This window comes from Microcaecilia unicolor, chromosome 5 (genome assembly GCF_901765095.1).
Source record: "Microcaecilia unicolor chromosome 5, aMicUni1.1, whole genome shotgun sequence".
In the NCBI taxonomy this organism is placed as follows: domain Eukaryota; kingdom Metazoa; phylum Chordata; class Amphibia; order Gymnophiona; family Siphonopidae; genus Microcaecilia; species Microcaecilia unicolor.
In genome coordinates, this window is record NC_044035.1 from 354767014 (window position 1) to 354782700 (window position 15687).

General features: G+C 47.2%; 1 protein-coding gene across 1 annotated transcript; it reads right to left on the reverse strand.

The window, feature by feature from the left end:
• Positions 1-1855: 1855 nt before the first annotated feature.
• MVD (mevalonate diphosphate decarboxylase) lies at positions 1856-14872 on the reverse strand. Its single transcript, XM_030204585.1, has 10 exons — positions 14767-14872; positions 14538-14608; positions 13485-13599; positions 13245-13391; positions 12965-13164; positions 12343-12417; positions 12000-12218; positions 10781-10896; positions 5909-6017; positions 1856-2486 (listed from the first exon to the last, which is right to left on the reverse strand). Exons 1-10 carry the CDS (start codon positions 14834-14836, stop codon positions 2406-2408), a joined length of 1203 nt encoding a protein of 400 aa, XP_030060445.1. The 5' UTR covers positions 14837-14872; the 3' UTR covers positions 1856-2405.
• Positions 14873-15687: the final 815 nt, after the last annotated feature.

The window sequence follows — 15687 nt, forward strand, 5'->3', positions numbered from 1 at the left end:
ATCTCCTCCAGTCAAGTCCGCTGAGGACCCAGCTTTTACTTATGGACGTAAGGCAGGAAAAAGAGAAGAAAGGAGGACAGTAAAGCCGAGATTGGGTGGCAGAGCCAGCCGGTGGTGGGAGGCGAGGATAGTGCTGGGCAGACTTATACGGTCTGTGCCAGAGCCAGTGGTGGGAGGCGGGGCTGGTGGTTGGGAGGCGGGGATAGTGCTGGGCAGACTTATACGGTCTGTGCCCTGAAGAGGACAGGTACAAATCAAAGTAGGGTATACACAAAAAGTAGCAAATATGAGTTTGTCTTGTTGGGCAGACTGGGTGGACTATGCAGGTGTTTTTCTGCCGTCATTTACTATGTTATGTAAAGAAATAAATGGACAGGAGGCCCTGGAAATGGAGTTTAGAGAGCAGCAGAACCAGAGACTGGGACCAAGATGATCAGAAAAACAAAGTCACCAGACCACAAAGGTAGAAAAAAAAAATCAGTTTATTTTCATTTTAGTGTTTGGAATATGTCCAGTTTGAGAATTTACATCTGCTGTTTTATTTCTTTCTGTTTTCCTGGTATTGTGCTGCATGCAGAGTCTAGGTTGATTTTTGCCTGTATCTGACGAGGGGCCATCTCTGTTCTGCATGCGTGAGGACAAAGTGTCTGAACAGGGATCCGTTTGTCAGGTTCTGAGATTTTGATAACACACTGGACTCCTTTTAACTAAGCCACACCAGCGATTCCCGCAGGGCAAATGCGACAAAGCCCATTGTGTTTCAGATTTGACAAGACTGTTTTCCTAACTCCTGGTCCGTGTGCTAATTTGGTTTTGTGTCATTTGGGTTGTACTGGAGCTCTGGCAGCTTACAGAAGTTGTATGTAATGAAAAAAAAATCACAAGTTATTTTTCATCTCCTATACTGGTGTAATATTTTCAATTTTTACATGCTCCATGGTTGGTAAAAGGGGTGTTTGGCTACTGTAGGGGCGGAGCCAGCGTGACCACACCCCTAAGGTTGCCCTGTATGGTACTTTTTTTCCTACAAAAAAAAAAAAAGCACTGCAGTTAACAGAGAGCCCGATGACTGAGTGAAACCATTGGCTGAAAGAAGGCAGTCCTGAAATATCTCTGAGGTAGTGAAGTACGTTTTTCTGATGGTTCCTCTTTTTTTTTCCCCCGTTATTTTTATTTTTTTTTAATGGAGGTTTAGTAGAGTTTATTTACGTAACTCTTTTGTGTACAGTACTTCTTACAGTCTTCTGATAAGTCTGGGTTTAGTAAGTTTTGCTTTTCATATATTATATAATAGCAGTAAACTTTTGGGGGATTTTTTCATAACCACTTCCTTATCAAAAACACCCACATCAAAGAGCGAGACACACAGTGCATTACAGATCACGTGACTGTGCCAATCTAGTGGAGGAGTAGCCTAGTGGTTAGTGCAGCGGACTCTGATCCTGGGGAACTGAGTTCGATTCCCACTGCAGCTCCTTGTGACTCTGGGCAAGTCACTTAACCCTCCAATGCCCCTGGTACAAAATAAGTACCTGAATATATGTAAACCGCTTTGAATGTAGTTGCAAAAACCTCAGAAAGGCGGTATATCAAGTCCCATTCCCCTTCCCCCCTTTCCCTTATGACATCACAATATCAGAAGTGAGCCAAGTATCGGGCAATCAAGCCATTGTGATATCACTGATGAGGTTGGTTCTTATTGGTGGAATGAGTGGAGGAGTAGCCTAGTGGTTAGTGCAGCGGACTTTGATCCTGGGGAACTGGGTTCAATTCCCACTGCAGCTCCTTGTGACTCTGGGCAAGTCACTTAACCCTCCATTGCCCCTGGTACAAAATAAGTACCTGAATATATGTAAACCGCTTTGAATGTAGTCAGAAAACCACAGAAAGGCGATATATCAAGTCCCATTCCCTTTCCCCTAAACTCAAGCACTGGCAGGAGAAACGACCTTTACAGCTGCCACTGAAGGTCACCAGTTTTTATAGCTTTACAGTTTCTCTTCACGCTCGCTTATGTCAATTCAATGTCAGCAGGTGTTCAAACATACCAGGCTGGCCACCCTGGCACTGAATGGGTGAGCTGGACACGGGCAGAAATGAAAATCCCTGACGGACCGGTGGACTAGAGGGGACATTATGCAGGAATGAGAAACAGAAAGGCAATGAATGACACTGCCGCTGCTTTCCCCGGGTTTCTGCTACATGGGTAACTCGAGGTCAAAAGACGGGTAGCTTCACCTCACCCCCAACCCTCCTGTGTCCATGGGGCTTCTTGGCAGACAAAAGAAGAGGATAGGGTGAGTTTTGGGAAAGGGAAGGACCGAGCACCCTCCCTCTGCTCCTTCTGATATCAGCAGCTTGTTCCTTCTCTGGCACGACGGGGCTTTTGCTTGGAGGAGCAGGCCTCAGCTGCACTGCTTGGGCATCCCGTCTTTCCCGAGGAGATGGAGAGAGGGGTCTTCCACCAGCTGCGGTGCGGGACCTGGCTGTGAGGGGAAGCAAGACAAACATACTCTTAGGCCAGCATGTACACGCTAATAAATGCAGCCACCTCCGGGGTGCATTATACACAAAATCCTCAACCACTATCACCGCTTGAAAGTGACAGGGCAGCGGCAGGTTCCCTCAAAGAGTCCAGAGTACCCGCAGCACAGGCTGGACATCATATGGCCGACAGTCAAAGGATTTAGGCTCCTAATTTTGTAGGCTGGGCTTCTAAACTAGAATCTTTCCAGTCCATATTCAGCTGGCAGTGGTCAGTGTTTTCTTTAAGGTGGACAAGCACCGGCATCAGCATCGAACATCCAGCTCTCACCAGACCTATGCTAGCCACGGGGAGTTATGCGGATCCTGGCAGAATATTCATTAGGATCAGTATAAGGGGGGGGGGGGGGGGGTTTACATTTCTCCCCTCCCGGTCCCCTAGTAGCAGATCTAATTCCCCCCTTCCTGGTCTGCTAGTCAACAGAGGCATGCAGAACCACATAAAAAGCAGGCCTACCTTCTTCTGGTTAGTTAAGTGGGTGTCAGGGCCTGCCTTTTTATCTGCTCCTACATGCCACTTAGCTCTGCAGGTACCAGCTCTGAATTTTGCTAGCACCCGCTCCTCCCTGGTTCCATTCCCTCGGGACACGGAGTGCTAATATTCAGCGGCTCTGTCCGGTTAAATGCACGGAACACCAGCGGCTGGGGTGGGCACAAGTTATTTAAATGACCAGTTTGAAAGTTCACTAGGGTTTCACTAGACTCGTAAATTTGAAGTCCTAAAAGGTGGGTGGTAATGGGACTGGATTTAGGGCTGTGGAAAAGAGCTTAGCACATTTTTAGTAGCAGGGTTCCCGAGGCAGGTCATTTAAGAAGTCTGCATGGCATTTGCACACGTCAGTTGCTAGTTTACACGTGTAAAGGGACACACGTCTGTTTTGCAGAAACAGCTACTTATATGTTTATCTATGGCCTGTACACATTTCAAGGAGACATGTTATATGCATAGGGAGAGAGGGCTTTAAAAAAAAAAAAAATATATATATATATATATACACATTAAAATTTTACCCCTCCAACCTTTTTACAAAGCCGTGAGGTAATGCCGACTTCAGCAGCTGCTAGCGTGGCTTTCTTAAAGGGTGGATTAAATTTTTTTTTTTTAACATATATCCCCTCTTCCACTAAATCCTTCAAGCTTGAAGTGTTCTGCCTATAAGGGATTGCGCATCTCCTCTCCCTACCCCACCCCACCCCAATGGGTCACTGATGTATACATACAGTAGGTCTCTTCTGTCATCTTAAAGGTGCAGGTTTCGCAGACCAGCAATATAAGAATAGCTGCCAGCTCATGAGCTCCTGTGCCTTTAAGAGAGCAAACCTGGAGGGGACTCGCTGCCGCTGGAATTGAGGCAAGGGCTTGTATCAAGGTTAGGTGGGAGGAGAGAGAAAGACTAAGGGGAGAGGAGGGGATCAGGGACAGCTGATTTTAGTCACGATACGTCCTGGCTTTACTCGCACTCTCCAATTTTACCACATCTATAAAGCAGAAGAGAATTCCTGTACCCCTGCCTTTCTGCCCCCATCCCTCCCTCCTGTGCTACTGCTACATAGGGCTCTAAACCCCGCACCTCAGGTGGGCTTGTTGTAATAACTGAGTGAACATGAGCTCCTGCAGATACAATCCACAGCATTTCAACACTGCTTCTTGAGTGAAAAGAGGAACTAGGGCTTGTGTATCCTCCTCCAGACTCTGCTCGGAAATACTCCCTGCCCTGTGACCCCAGCCTGCTCCTCACCTTCTTCCCTTTCACCCCACACTTAAATTAAGTCACAGTGTCATTTCTCCTTTTCTTCAGAAGTGCAGTGAACTAAACCAGCTCAGTTTGTGAGTCTTGTCCTCCTCCACAACTACTCTGAGATCAGAGACCTTCAAACAGACTTTGGGACAGAAGTGCACATAGCTCGAGCAATGTACCTCAGTTCCGCCCTGCAGCACCCTCCATGGCTCTGCCACTGCACCTCACTCCAGCCCTGCAGCACCTTCCACAATTCCAGTACTGAGATTCCTCCACAGCTCAACCAAGTCACCTCCACCTCCTTCTCACAGGTCTCCCACTTCCCTTCAATCTGTTCAAAATTCTGCTGTACGACTTATATTTCGCCAGTGTCGTTAAGCTCATATTAGTCCACTCCTCAAGTCACTTCATTGGCTCCCTATCCATTGCCGCATATGGTTCAAACTCCTCTTATCAAATTACAAGTGCATTCACACTGCAGCTCCTCAGTACCTCTCCACTCTTATCTCTCCCTACACTCCTCCCCGGAACTCCGGTTCACTGGGTAAATCTCTTTAATCTGCACCCTTCTCTTCCACTGCTAACTCCAGACTCCGTTCCTTTTATCTTGCTGCACCATATGCCTGGAATAGACATCCTGAGCCGGTACGTCAAGCTCCATCTCTGCCCGTCTTCAAATCTAAGCTAAAAGCCCCCCTTTTTTATGCCGCTTTTAACTCCTAACCCTTATTCACTTATTCAGTACCCATGTTTTATCATTCCTACCTTTGTAATTCCCTTATTTGTCCTGATTAGATTGCAAGCTCATTTGAGAAGGGACTGTCTCTTCATGTTCAAGTGTACAGCGCTGCGTACGTCTAGTAGCGCTATAGAAATGATAAGTAGTAGTAGTGTTTGGGATTCTGGAATGTTGCTACTCTTTGGGATTCTGCACAGAATGTTGCTACTCTTTGGGATTCCAGAATCTTGTTACTCTTTGGGATTCTGCATGGAATCTTGCTACGCTTTGGAATTCTGCGTGGAATCTTGCTACTCTTTGGGATTCTGGAATCTTGCTACTCTTTGTCCTTATCCCTTATGTGTGCTGTTTGTCTGTCCTGATTAGATTGTAAGCTCTGTCGAGCAGGGACTGTCTCTTCATGTTCAACTGTACAGCGCTACCTAAGTATAGTAAAGCTATAGAAATGATAAGTAGTAGCAGCAGTACCAATTCCACTACCGAGACTCCTCCACAGCTCTGCCAGTGCCCCTCACTCCTACCTTGCAGCTCTTAATTCCTCCTCTAGTAGAGACCCCTCACCCCACCGCTCTACTAATCTAACTCATTCCCTATTGCAGCAATTCCCAAATCTGGTCCTGGAGGCATCCCAGCCAGTCTGGTTTTCAGGATATCCAAAATGAATATTCATGAGGGATATTTGCATGCACTGCCTCCGCTGCATGCAGATCTCTCTCGTGAATATTCATTGTGGATATCCTGAAAACCTGAGTGAGTGGAGTGCCTCCAGGACCAGGTTTGGGAACCACTGCCCTACTGCAACGCCCTCTGCTGTTACAGTAAAGAGATTCCCCCCAGCCCAACCTGTACATACAGCCCTGCCAATATGTCCCCGTCCCACACATACCTTGGTGATAATAATATATTGGATCCCTCCTGGCCTGGGTTCCATGTCCATCGCCATTTTCAGCTCTTCAGAGAGTGTGACAGGTCCAACAGGCAAACCCTTCAAGAATCTCAAAGACAAAAGTGGATAAGGTATAAATCTGTGACTTTTTTGTCCACTCATCTGTCTGTAAATACAGTCAGGCTCCTGGCCACTGGATATCTAGGGACAGACACTGGACTACCAAATATTTGGCAAGCAAAATCAAGCTCTGGGCAGGTTCATATCCCACACCAGGCCCAGCTCTGAGCCAGCTGACATCCTATGACTGATAAGCGTTACTAACCTCTCAGGCTCAAAGGCCTCAAGTTTAAGCTCTGAGCCTTGTTCTGTTTATGTTTTGTACTCTGAGTTGGGGGTGGGGAGGAAGACAGTCCTGTTTCTGATTACAGGTTTCTTTATGTCAAGGCTGTGAGTAAAAACATTCACAGGGCTGCAGTACATTCAGGGCAGGAGCACAGTATCCACAGGCAGTGGCGTAGCAAGGGCGCCCGGGGCGGTGGGGGGCGGTCTGCCCCGGGTGTACGCTGCTGGAGGGTGCAGAGAGCAGCCGCGCGCCTGTCGGCTCAGCTGGTTCCCTGCTCCCTCTGCCCCGGAACAGGTTACTTCCTGTTCCGGGGCAGAGGGAGCAGGGAGCCAGTGGAGCCGTCAGGCGCGCGGCTGCTCTCTGCACCCTCCAGCAGCCAAGAATGCACTCGGGGGGGGGGGGGGGGGCCTCGTGCTGCACCCTGGGGGGACGGACGCCGTTGTACCCCGGGGGGGTGGGGGTGCGCAGCGGCGATCCGCCCCGGGTGGCAGCCGACCTAGGAATGCCACTGTCCACAGGAGTGCTGGGGGAGATTCTACGTGAAAGCTCCCCTGCTACTCCTTGAATGATCTTTCACTTGTACTTTGTCACTGTTCCGGTTCATTATCTGGGAGCTCTGTAACACCTATAAGACATACAATAAATAAATAAATATGTAAATCCAGGATAAGTGAAGCAAAACAACTGAAAACACCAGAGATATGTAGACTAACCAGAAGAAGTATCTATGTGTAAAATATTTAAGACTCAACAATATTCAGCAGGCGTCAAGGGGGCTTTTTTTATGCTTTGTGGATAAAGAAGAATTCGAAACAAAAGGACTGGGAAGGGTTGGGAGGGAGGTGGAGCATATGGGGATTAATACTTTTGGAAACATTTTTGATGATACCTGTTTTAGTACTGCTTACACTGTATTTGTTCCTTTGCTGCATATCATCAATAAAAATGATTTAAACATAAAAGACTCAACAATAAAAATATTAAAAATAAGCAAACTAATACAAATATGCTACTAAGTGGAGGAGTGGCCTAGTGGTCAGAGTGGTGGACTTTGGTCCTGGGGAACTAAGGAACTGAGTTTGATTCCCACTTCAGGCACAGGCAGCTCCTTGTGACTCTGGACAAGTCACTTAACCCTCCATTGCCCCATGTAAGCCGCATTGAGCCTGCCATGAGTGGAAAAGCGCAGGGTACAAATGTAACAAAAATAAAATAGATACTATTGGAGAATCTACATGGAATGTTGTTACTATTGGAGATTCTGCATGGAATGTTGCTACTGTTGGAGATTCTACATGGAATGTTGCTACTATTGGAGATTCTACATGGAATGTTGCTATTCCACTAGCAACATTCCATGTAGAAGGCTGCGCAGGCTTCTGTTTCTGTGAGTCTGACGTCCTGCACGTATGTGCAGGACGTCAGACTCACAGAAGCAGAAGCCTGCGCGGCCACATTGGTGATCTGCAAGGGCCGACTTCTACATGGAATGTTGCTAGTGGAATCTCAAATGTTGCTAGTGGAATCTCATTCCATGTAGAATCTCAAATAGACTCACAGAAGCAGAAGCCTGCGCGGCCACATTGGTGATCTGCAAGGGCCGACTTCTACATGGAATGTTGCTAGTGGAATCTCAAATGTTGCTAGTGGAATCTCATTCCATGTAGAATCTCAAATAGTAGCAACAGTGGAGGAGTGGCCTAGTGGTTAGGGTGGTGGACTTTGGTCCTGGAGAACTGGGTTCGATTCCCACTTCAGGCACAGACAGCTCCTTGTGACTCTGGGCAAGTCACTTAACCCTCCATTGCCCCATGTAAGCCGCATTGAGCCTGCCATGAGTGGGAAAGTGCGGGGTACAAATGTAACAAAAATAAAATAGATACTATTGGAGATTCTACATGGAATGTTGCTACTGTTGGAGATTCTACATGGAATGTTGCTACTATTGGAGATTCTACATGGAATGTTGCTATTCCACTAGCAACATTCCATGTAGAAGGCTGCGCAGGCTTCTGTTTCTGTGAGTCTGACGTCCTGCACGTATGTGCAGGACGTCAGACTCACAGAAGCAGAAGCCTGCGCGGCCACATTGGTGATCTGCAAGGGCCGACTTCTACATGGAATGTTGCTAGTGGAATAGCAACATTCCATGTAGAATCTCAAATAGTAGCAACAGTGGAGGAGTGGCCTAGTGGTTAGGGTGGTGGACTAGAGGGCATGAGTTGAAGCTACAGTGTGGTAAATTTAAAACGAATCGGAGAAAATTTTTCTTCACCCAACGTGTAATTAGACTCTGGAATTCATTGCCGGAGAACGTGGTACGGGCGGTTAGCTTGACGGAGTTTAAAAAGGGGTTAGATAGATTCCTAAAGGACAAGTCCATAGACCGCTATTAAATGGACTGGAAAAATTCCTCATTTTTAGGTATAACTTGTCTGGAATGTTTTTACGTTTGGGGAGCGTGCCAGGTGCCCTTGACCTGGATTGGCCACTGTCGGTGACAGGATGCTGGGCTAGATGGACCTTTGGTCTTTCCCAGTATGGCACTACTTATGTACTTATGTACTTATGACTTTGGTCCTGGGGGACTGAGGAACTGAGTTCGATTCCCACTTCAGGCACAGGCAGCTCCTTGTGACTCTGGGCAAGTCACTTAACCCTCCATTGCCCCATGTAAGCCGCATTGAGCCTGCCATGAGTGGGAAAGCGCGGGGTACAAATGTAACAAAAATAACAAAAAAAAGTATAAAAGACAGACACAGCTGCATTCAGCCCTCGTATACAGTCTTGAAAAACAATGCTGTATATTAAAAATCATTATTGTTTTAATGGTTAATGTACAGCATTGTATTTTTTTTTCAATATTTTTATTGTTGAGTGTTAAATATTTTACACATAGATACTTTTCTAGTTACTATACCATATCTAGTGTTTTCAGTTGTTTTGATTCATTTATCCTAGATTTACATATTTATTTAGTGTATGTTTTATATTATTTATTTTTATCTTTATTTTCATTTTTAGACTATTTACCCGTCAGGTTTCTTCTTGTCTCCAGTTGTTGAATAAAGAATCATCTGGTTCCTACCTACACTGACTGACTCCACTTTTTGTGTGTCTTATAACACACAGTGAAATCTTGTGCGAGCTCAGCTGATACAGAACAGATTGTCCCGGACACAGGGTCATATTTAGCGCTGGAAATGCACATGTATGTGCAGGACGTCAGACTCACAGAAGCAGAAGCCTGCGCGGCCACATTGGTGATCTGCAAGGGCCGACTTCTACATGGAATGTTGCTAGTGGAATGGCAACATTCCATGTAGAATCTCAAATAGTAGCAACAGTGGAGGAGTGGCCTAGTGGTTAGGGTGGTGGACTTTGGTCCTGGAGAACTGGGTTCGATTCCCACTTCAGGCACAGACAGCTCCTTGTGACTCTGGGCAAGTCACTTAACCCTCCATTGCCCCATGTAAGCCGCATTGAGCCTGCCATGAGTGGGAAAGTGCGGGGTACAAATGTAACAAAAATAAAATAGATACTATTGGAGATTCTACATGGAATGTTGCTACTGTTGGAGATTCTACATGGAATGTTGCTACTATTGGAGATTCTACATGGAATGTTGCTATTCCACTAGCAACATTCCATGTAGAAGGCTGCGCAGGCTTCTGTTTCTGTGAGTCTGACGTCCTGCACGTATGTGCAGGACGTCAGACTCACAGAAGCAGAAGCCTGCGCGGCCACATTGGTGATCTGCAAGGGCCGACTTCTACATGGAATGTTGCTAGTGGAATAGCAGCATTCCATGTAGAATCTCAAATAGTAGCAACAGTGGAGGAGTGGCCTAGTGGTTAGGGTGGTGGACTTTGGTCCTGGGGGACTGAGGAACCGAGTTCGATTCCCACTTCAGGCACAGGCAGCTCCTTGTGACTCTGGGCAAGTCACTTAACCCTCCATTGCCCCATGTAAGCCGCATTGAGCCTGCCATGAGTGGGAAAGCGCGGGGTACAAATGTAACAAAAATAACAAAAAAAAGTATAAAAGACAGACACAGCTGCATTCAGCCCTCGTATACAGTCTTGAAAAACAATGCTGTATATTAAAAATCATTATTGTCTTAATGGTTAATGTACAGCATTGTATTTTTTTTTCAATATTTTTATTGTTGAGTGTTAAATATTTTACACATAGATACTTTTCTAGTTACTATACCATATCTAGTGTTTTCAGTTGTTTTGATTCATTTATCCTAGATTTACATATTTATTTAGTGTATGTTTTATATTATTTATTTTTATCTTTATTTTCATTTTTAGACTATTTACCCGTCAGGTTTCTTCTTGTCTCCAGTTGTTGAATAAAGAATCATCTGGTTCCTACCTACACTGACTGACTCCACTTTTTGTGTGTCTTATAACACACAGTGAAATCTTGTGCGAGCTCAGCTGATACAGAACAGATTGTCCCGGACACAGGGTCATATTTAGCGCTGGAAATGCACATCAGAAAGGGTCGGAACTTACAGCTCTCCATTAGACTCGGGAGGGAAGCAGCGTCTCAGCACACTCACAAACTCATCCACCGTCTGCTCCAGACAGAAGATGACTGCGTTTGGGCCGGCGTCGAACGTGTAAGCCACCTACAACACGAGACACAACACAGCTTCAGTTCTGAGTTCCCAGTCAGACTCCAAATGACCATCCTAGTCCTGGAATATAAAATGCGCCTGTAAAGTGTCTGTATAAGGAACGCTACGTGAAGCCCCAGGCTGTCATTTCCCTCATTCTGAAGCTACTTTACCTTCTCACACAGTTTGGGGTGCACTGTACCTCAGCCAAAACCTAGCAGATGCTTGCGTGCATCCTCAATCCTAGCCAGAATATGCAAATGCATGCTTATTTCCAAGACTAGATCAGTAAGTATTTTTTCACGGAGAGAGTAGTGGATGCTTGGAATGCCCTCCCGCGGGGGGTGGTGGAAATGAAAACGGTAACGGAATTCAAACATGCGTGGGATAAGCATAAAGGAATCCTGTGCAGAAGGAATGGATCCTCAGCAGCTTAGTCGAGATCGGGTGGCAGAGCCGGTGGTGGGAAGCGGGGCAGACTTCTACGGTCTGTGCCGTGAAAATGGCAGATATTAATCAAGGTCAAGTATGCACAAAAAGTAGCACATATGAGTTGTCTTGTTGGGCAGACTGGATGGACCGTGCAGGTCTTTTTCTGCCGTCATCTACTATGTTACTATGTTAGTGTTCCCTCCGAGGTACATGGGAGTCTTCCACCCGCATTCCTACTATCGACAGTGGTGTAGGAATATCACCCACAATATTGCTGCTGCTCCATCCCCCTGCCCCCCCCCCCCCCCCCCCCCCCATGATAGGAAAGAAGACTTCCACACACCTTAGAGGGGATCTTGGACTACCTTATAATAATGTAGTGATCAGATCAGGGGCTGAAGCCCTGAAGTCAAGGACTGAGTCATTCCACCCAGCTATGACTAGGGGGAGGGGGAATATTTTTAATTCACTTCTAAGGAACTTTCAAATCCCTACAAACCAGCTTCGATGTCCTGAGGCTCCACAAGACTGACTGAGCCCGATACTCAGTCCAACAGAAGGAGCAATATTCTTTCTCCATGACAAAATGCTGGGGTGGAGGGAGTGGGATACTCTCTTTGAAATGGGGGTACAGCCACCCTGGAGGAGAAGGAAGGTTCCCCTCCCTGCTGCTTCTCGCTCACCTTCGTCTGCCCGTAATGGGCATTGAAGCGATGCACCACGTGGATGATGCGTCTAGAAATGTCATTCAGGTAGAAGATCGGAGGGAATGTATCCAGGCACGTGGCATGGAACTGGTTACTGTCCTTCATGGTCAGCTGACCAAAGCGCTCGAAGTCCCGCTGCCTTATGGCTCTGCACATTTCTTTCATACGGTCCGGAACCACAGCCTCAGCACGGTGCTAAGAAACCAGAACAAAAAGTCCAGCTGTAAGAAAACCTGCCAAAAAGCTAAGACCTTCCCCTCCTCATCCAAGAGACAGGCCACAGGAGCCCAGAGAGAGGATAGGGAATGCAGCTCCTTACCTTTAGCAAGGGACTGGTCTCTACGCTGGTCTGCATGCCAGCTGTACTGCCCACAGGTTTCCTTTCTGCACTCACCTGCCAGAAAGCAGACTCAGTATAAGAGGTAAAAGGCATTACATCATTGCAAGGAACATGGAGCTGGGGAGCCAGCGAGTCTCTCTCTCAAAGGAAGGGAAATCAGCAGCAGGAAGAAAGAAGGGGGAGGGGGAGTGTCTGCCCCAGGGACTACTAGTAGAGCTACCATGTGGAGGAGGGGCCTGGGCTCAGTTCCTGGCTGTGGCTGCTGCAGAGTCCATAGACCTTTGGGAGGGGCATCCCAATCATCAACTTTGGATCTACATTAGCCATGTTCCAGAGGCAACAATTTTCAATGGGCCTGGCTGGACTGGGATATAAAATGGGAGGAAGATCCCAAGGTGGCTATGAATGAAGGCTCATAGCACCAGATCTCAGCCCTGGTTCTGACTGAGCTGGAGGCCCAATGGAGCGGGAAGAAGTTACAAGGCCAAATAAAAAAGGGAAATAAAAAAAATCGAAACTACTCAGTATGGTCGGTACTGCCAAAATGTCTTCTGTCTGCCCTCAGCCCTATCCTTCCCACCCCGAAAACACTGTCACTCACCACAAGGACCAGGACCCGAAGCTCTGGCCAGTGGCTTTCTGGTGCGATCTGCTGGGCAAGACTGTCCTTCCCATCATCCCTTTCTCCCATGAGCCACTGCACAAATCCCCCATACATGCTCCTGCAGGCACTGCCCGAGCCCCTGCGAGCAATCTCCGACAGCTCACTCTCCACCCCATACAGCACGGCCAGGGTGTACACTGCAACAGAGAGAGAGAAACAGGTGTTAACTGAGCCACTTCTCTGAGCAGATGAACCCCATTCCTGTCAGCTCATTTACCCAGGCAAGCGTATCCCGCCGCTGATGATGCCAGCCCAGCTGCTGTGGGAAAATTGTTCTCTGAGCAGATGTGAACTCTGTAAGACAGAAAAGAAGGGGCAGATTCCTCTTCCAAACCACTCCTCCTCTTCCGAGCCAGACGACGGACTGAAAAGAGAAAAACAGGGTGCATCACACCGTGACTGCTGGTTCACAGGTCTCACAGCAATTCTGAAGCCCCCTACCCCACTCAGCACGCACTCTCTCTCAGGCAGGCCTGCAGACGGGGCTGGTTAATATTCTCCTCTCTCCCATTGAGCCAGATCCGATCCTCCTTAAAATCACGACTCACTGCAGCTGATGTGGTGGCCTTTAACTGGAAGAGAGAGAATGCATGGATCATTAAGTGACGGGTAAAATGTAGATGTATGAATCATGAGGGAGCACCAGTAGGCTGATTAAGACTGCTCTTGCAGTATCTGTATCCTAGCATACATGCGTAGTATGGGGGTGACACTATGGGCACAACAGAGGACTCCCTGGCATCACAATTAATAAATAAACCCAGTGGGAAATACCACAAAAACCTGGAGTCTGAGAATCTGCTGTCACTCTGAGATAGGTCTCCCACTAGTATTACCTCATCCTGCTACAGCTACTAGGGCACATCTGTGCGGCCTGTCAGCCCCCCTTGTGCAGCGCTGCGTATGCTTTGTAGCGCTATAGAAATGCTAAATAGTAGTAGTAGTAGAGTGAGGTCCAAAGCATTACCACAGAAGCAAGATCTGCCATGCTGCGAAGGGAGATACTCCAATTTTACATCTCCCCCAGCTGAGGAACAGAGTGCTTTAAAACTCCTGGGCACAACTGGCAAAAAGGATTCTTGCTCATGTTCCTCAGCTACCAACAGCCTTTGGCATTTCTGACCCTTCAGGCTACCATGGCGCCCCCATCTGGAAGTTTTAGTTACAAGTATAATTTTTATGGAACGCATTGCCGCGCAACTTAAAAATGAATTTACGAACTAACGAACTTTTGCAAACTACTGAAGACCCATCTCTTTTAACAGGACATACCACAAAGATCAACCAAAGTGAATATACACAACTCCTCCACATATATTCAGAGCTGTCTTACAATATCTGCTTGTTATACAACTATCATGTTTTATCATTATCATCTTACCCAAGATCCTTCTGTAACACTAAATGTATTTCCACTATTCATGATGTATTGTAAGCCACATTGAGCCTGCTGCAAAGAGGTGGGAAAATGTGCAATAAATAAAATAAAATCGCATTCAGTACCACCAACCTGATCCTGATGCAGCGTGACACTGAGGGACGAGTTAATGGGCAAAATCAGCTCTTCATTCCTTTTGCCCCCTGCAGGAAAATGCAAACAACGTCCACATAAACAACAAAATCCCCACAAGCACTCCTTGGACACAATAGACCAGAGATTGCCACTCAAGCCTCAGTTTGCCCCGACCCCGCGATCTACTCCCATTCCAACCCCCTGATCCCCCCCTCCCCATGCTCACAGTATTTAATAACAGCGATGTTGACCGGGGCCGTGCATGTCACCACCCGGGGGCATCTCTCGCCGGACATGCTGCAGGGTCTCCACTGTCCGCTGAAAGGCTACGAGTTCACTTTGGAATCTGGATCAGCTGCAGGCAGCGCGAGGCACGCCGCACACATGCGCTCTCACCCTATTGGTCAACGTCACAGTAGCCGAATCGGCTCTACCCAATGCCCATCTTTTCTCCGCCCACTGCCGAGCCGAGCACCAGTAGAGTTCATCGGAAGACAGCCCAAGGGGTGGGGAATCCGAGCGTAGATCGTATGACAGGAGACGGCCTGACATCACAAGGACGGAGCCATCGCCTCCGCGCAGCCGCCATATTGGTACACTACACCCAAAACAAATGACTTACTGTATCCACGTTGTCGTTGTGTTTGTTACATTGTATCTCAGTTATAGATAGAAACATCCCGGCTTGTACACAGAGGAACTATCACGACGGAATAATCTTTCATCGGTTAGAGTAGTAATTTGTCCCAAACTGTAGTCATTCATTGTGTCATTTGGAGGAGCTGGTTATAGGGATGGTGTAAAAGACGGATCTGCGGGATCCCCGGATCTGTTAAGTAGTACCGAGATAAGACTGGCGTGCTTCTTTGTTTTGGAGCGATTCTCATGGTCGGCAGGAACAGGAGTGAAATGTAATGATCGTTAGGAATGGGGAGGGTGGGAGAGAGGGAATAATAAGTTGGACAATGTGAGGAAAGAGCAAGCACAGACATGCCAGTTAAGGTGGGGAGGAAGACGACAAGATGCTTTAGATGATTGGGAGGGGGGAGGTTGGAGACACTTTCTGCATTTAAAGGCATCCAGAAGGAGCGATATGCGGCACACCAAGGGGTCATGGAAGAAAGAAGTGCTTAAAATGTAAAGGAAT

Coding starts and splice junctions, on each gene's coding strand:
- MVD (XM_030204585.1), bottom strand. CDS start 14,836: ATGTCCGGCGAGAGATGCCCCCGGGTGGTGACATGCACGGCCCCGGTC. Junction 13,600..14,537: donor TCACGCTGCATCAGGATCAG/GTTGGTGGTACT, acceptor TCTCTCTTCCAG/TTAAAGGCCACCACATCAGC. Junction 10,897..11,999: donor CCCATTACGGGCAGACGAAG/GTGAGCGAGAAG, acceptor CTCGTGTTGTAG/GTGGCTTACACGTTCGACGC.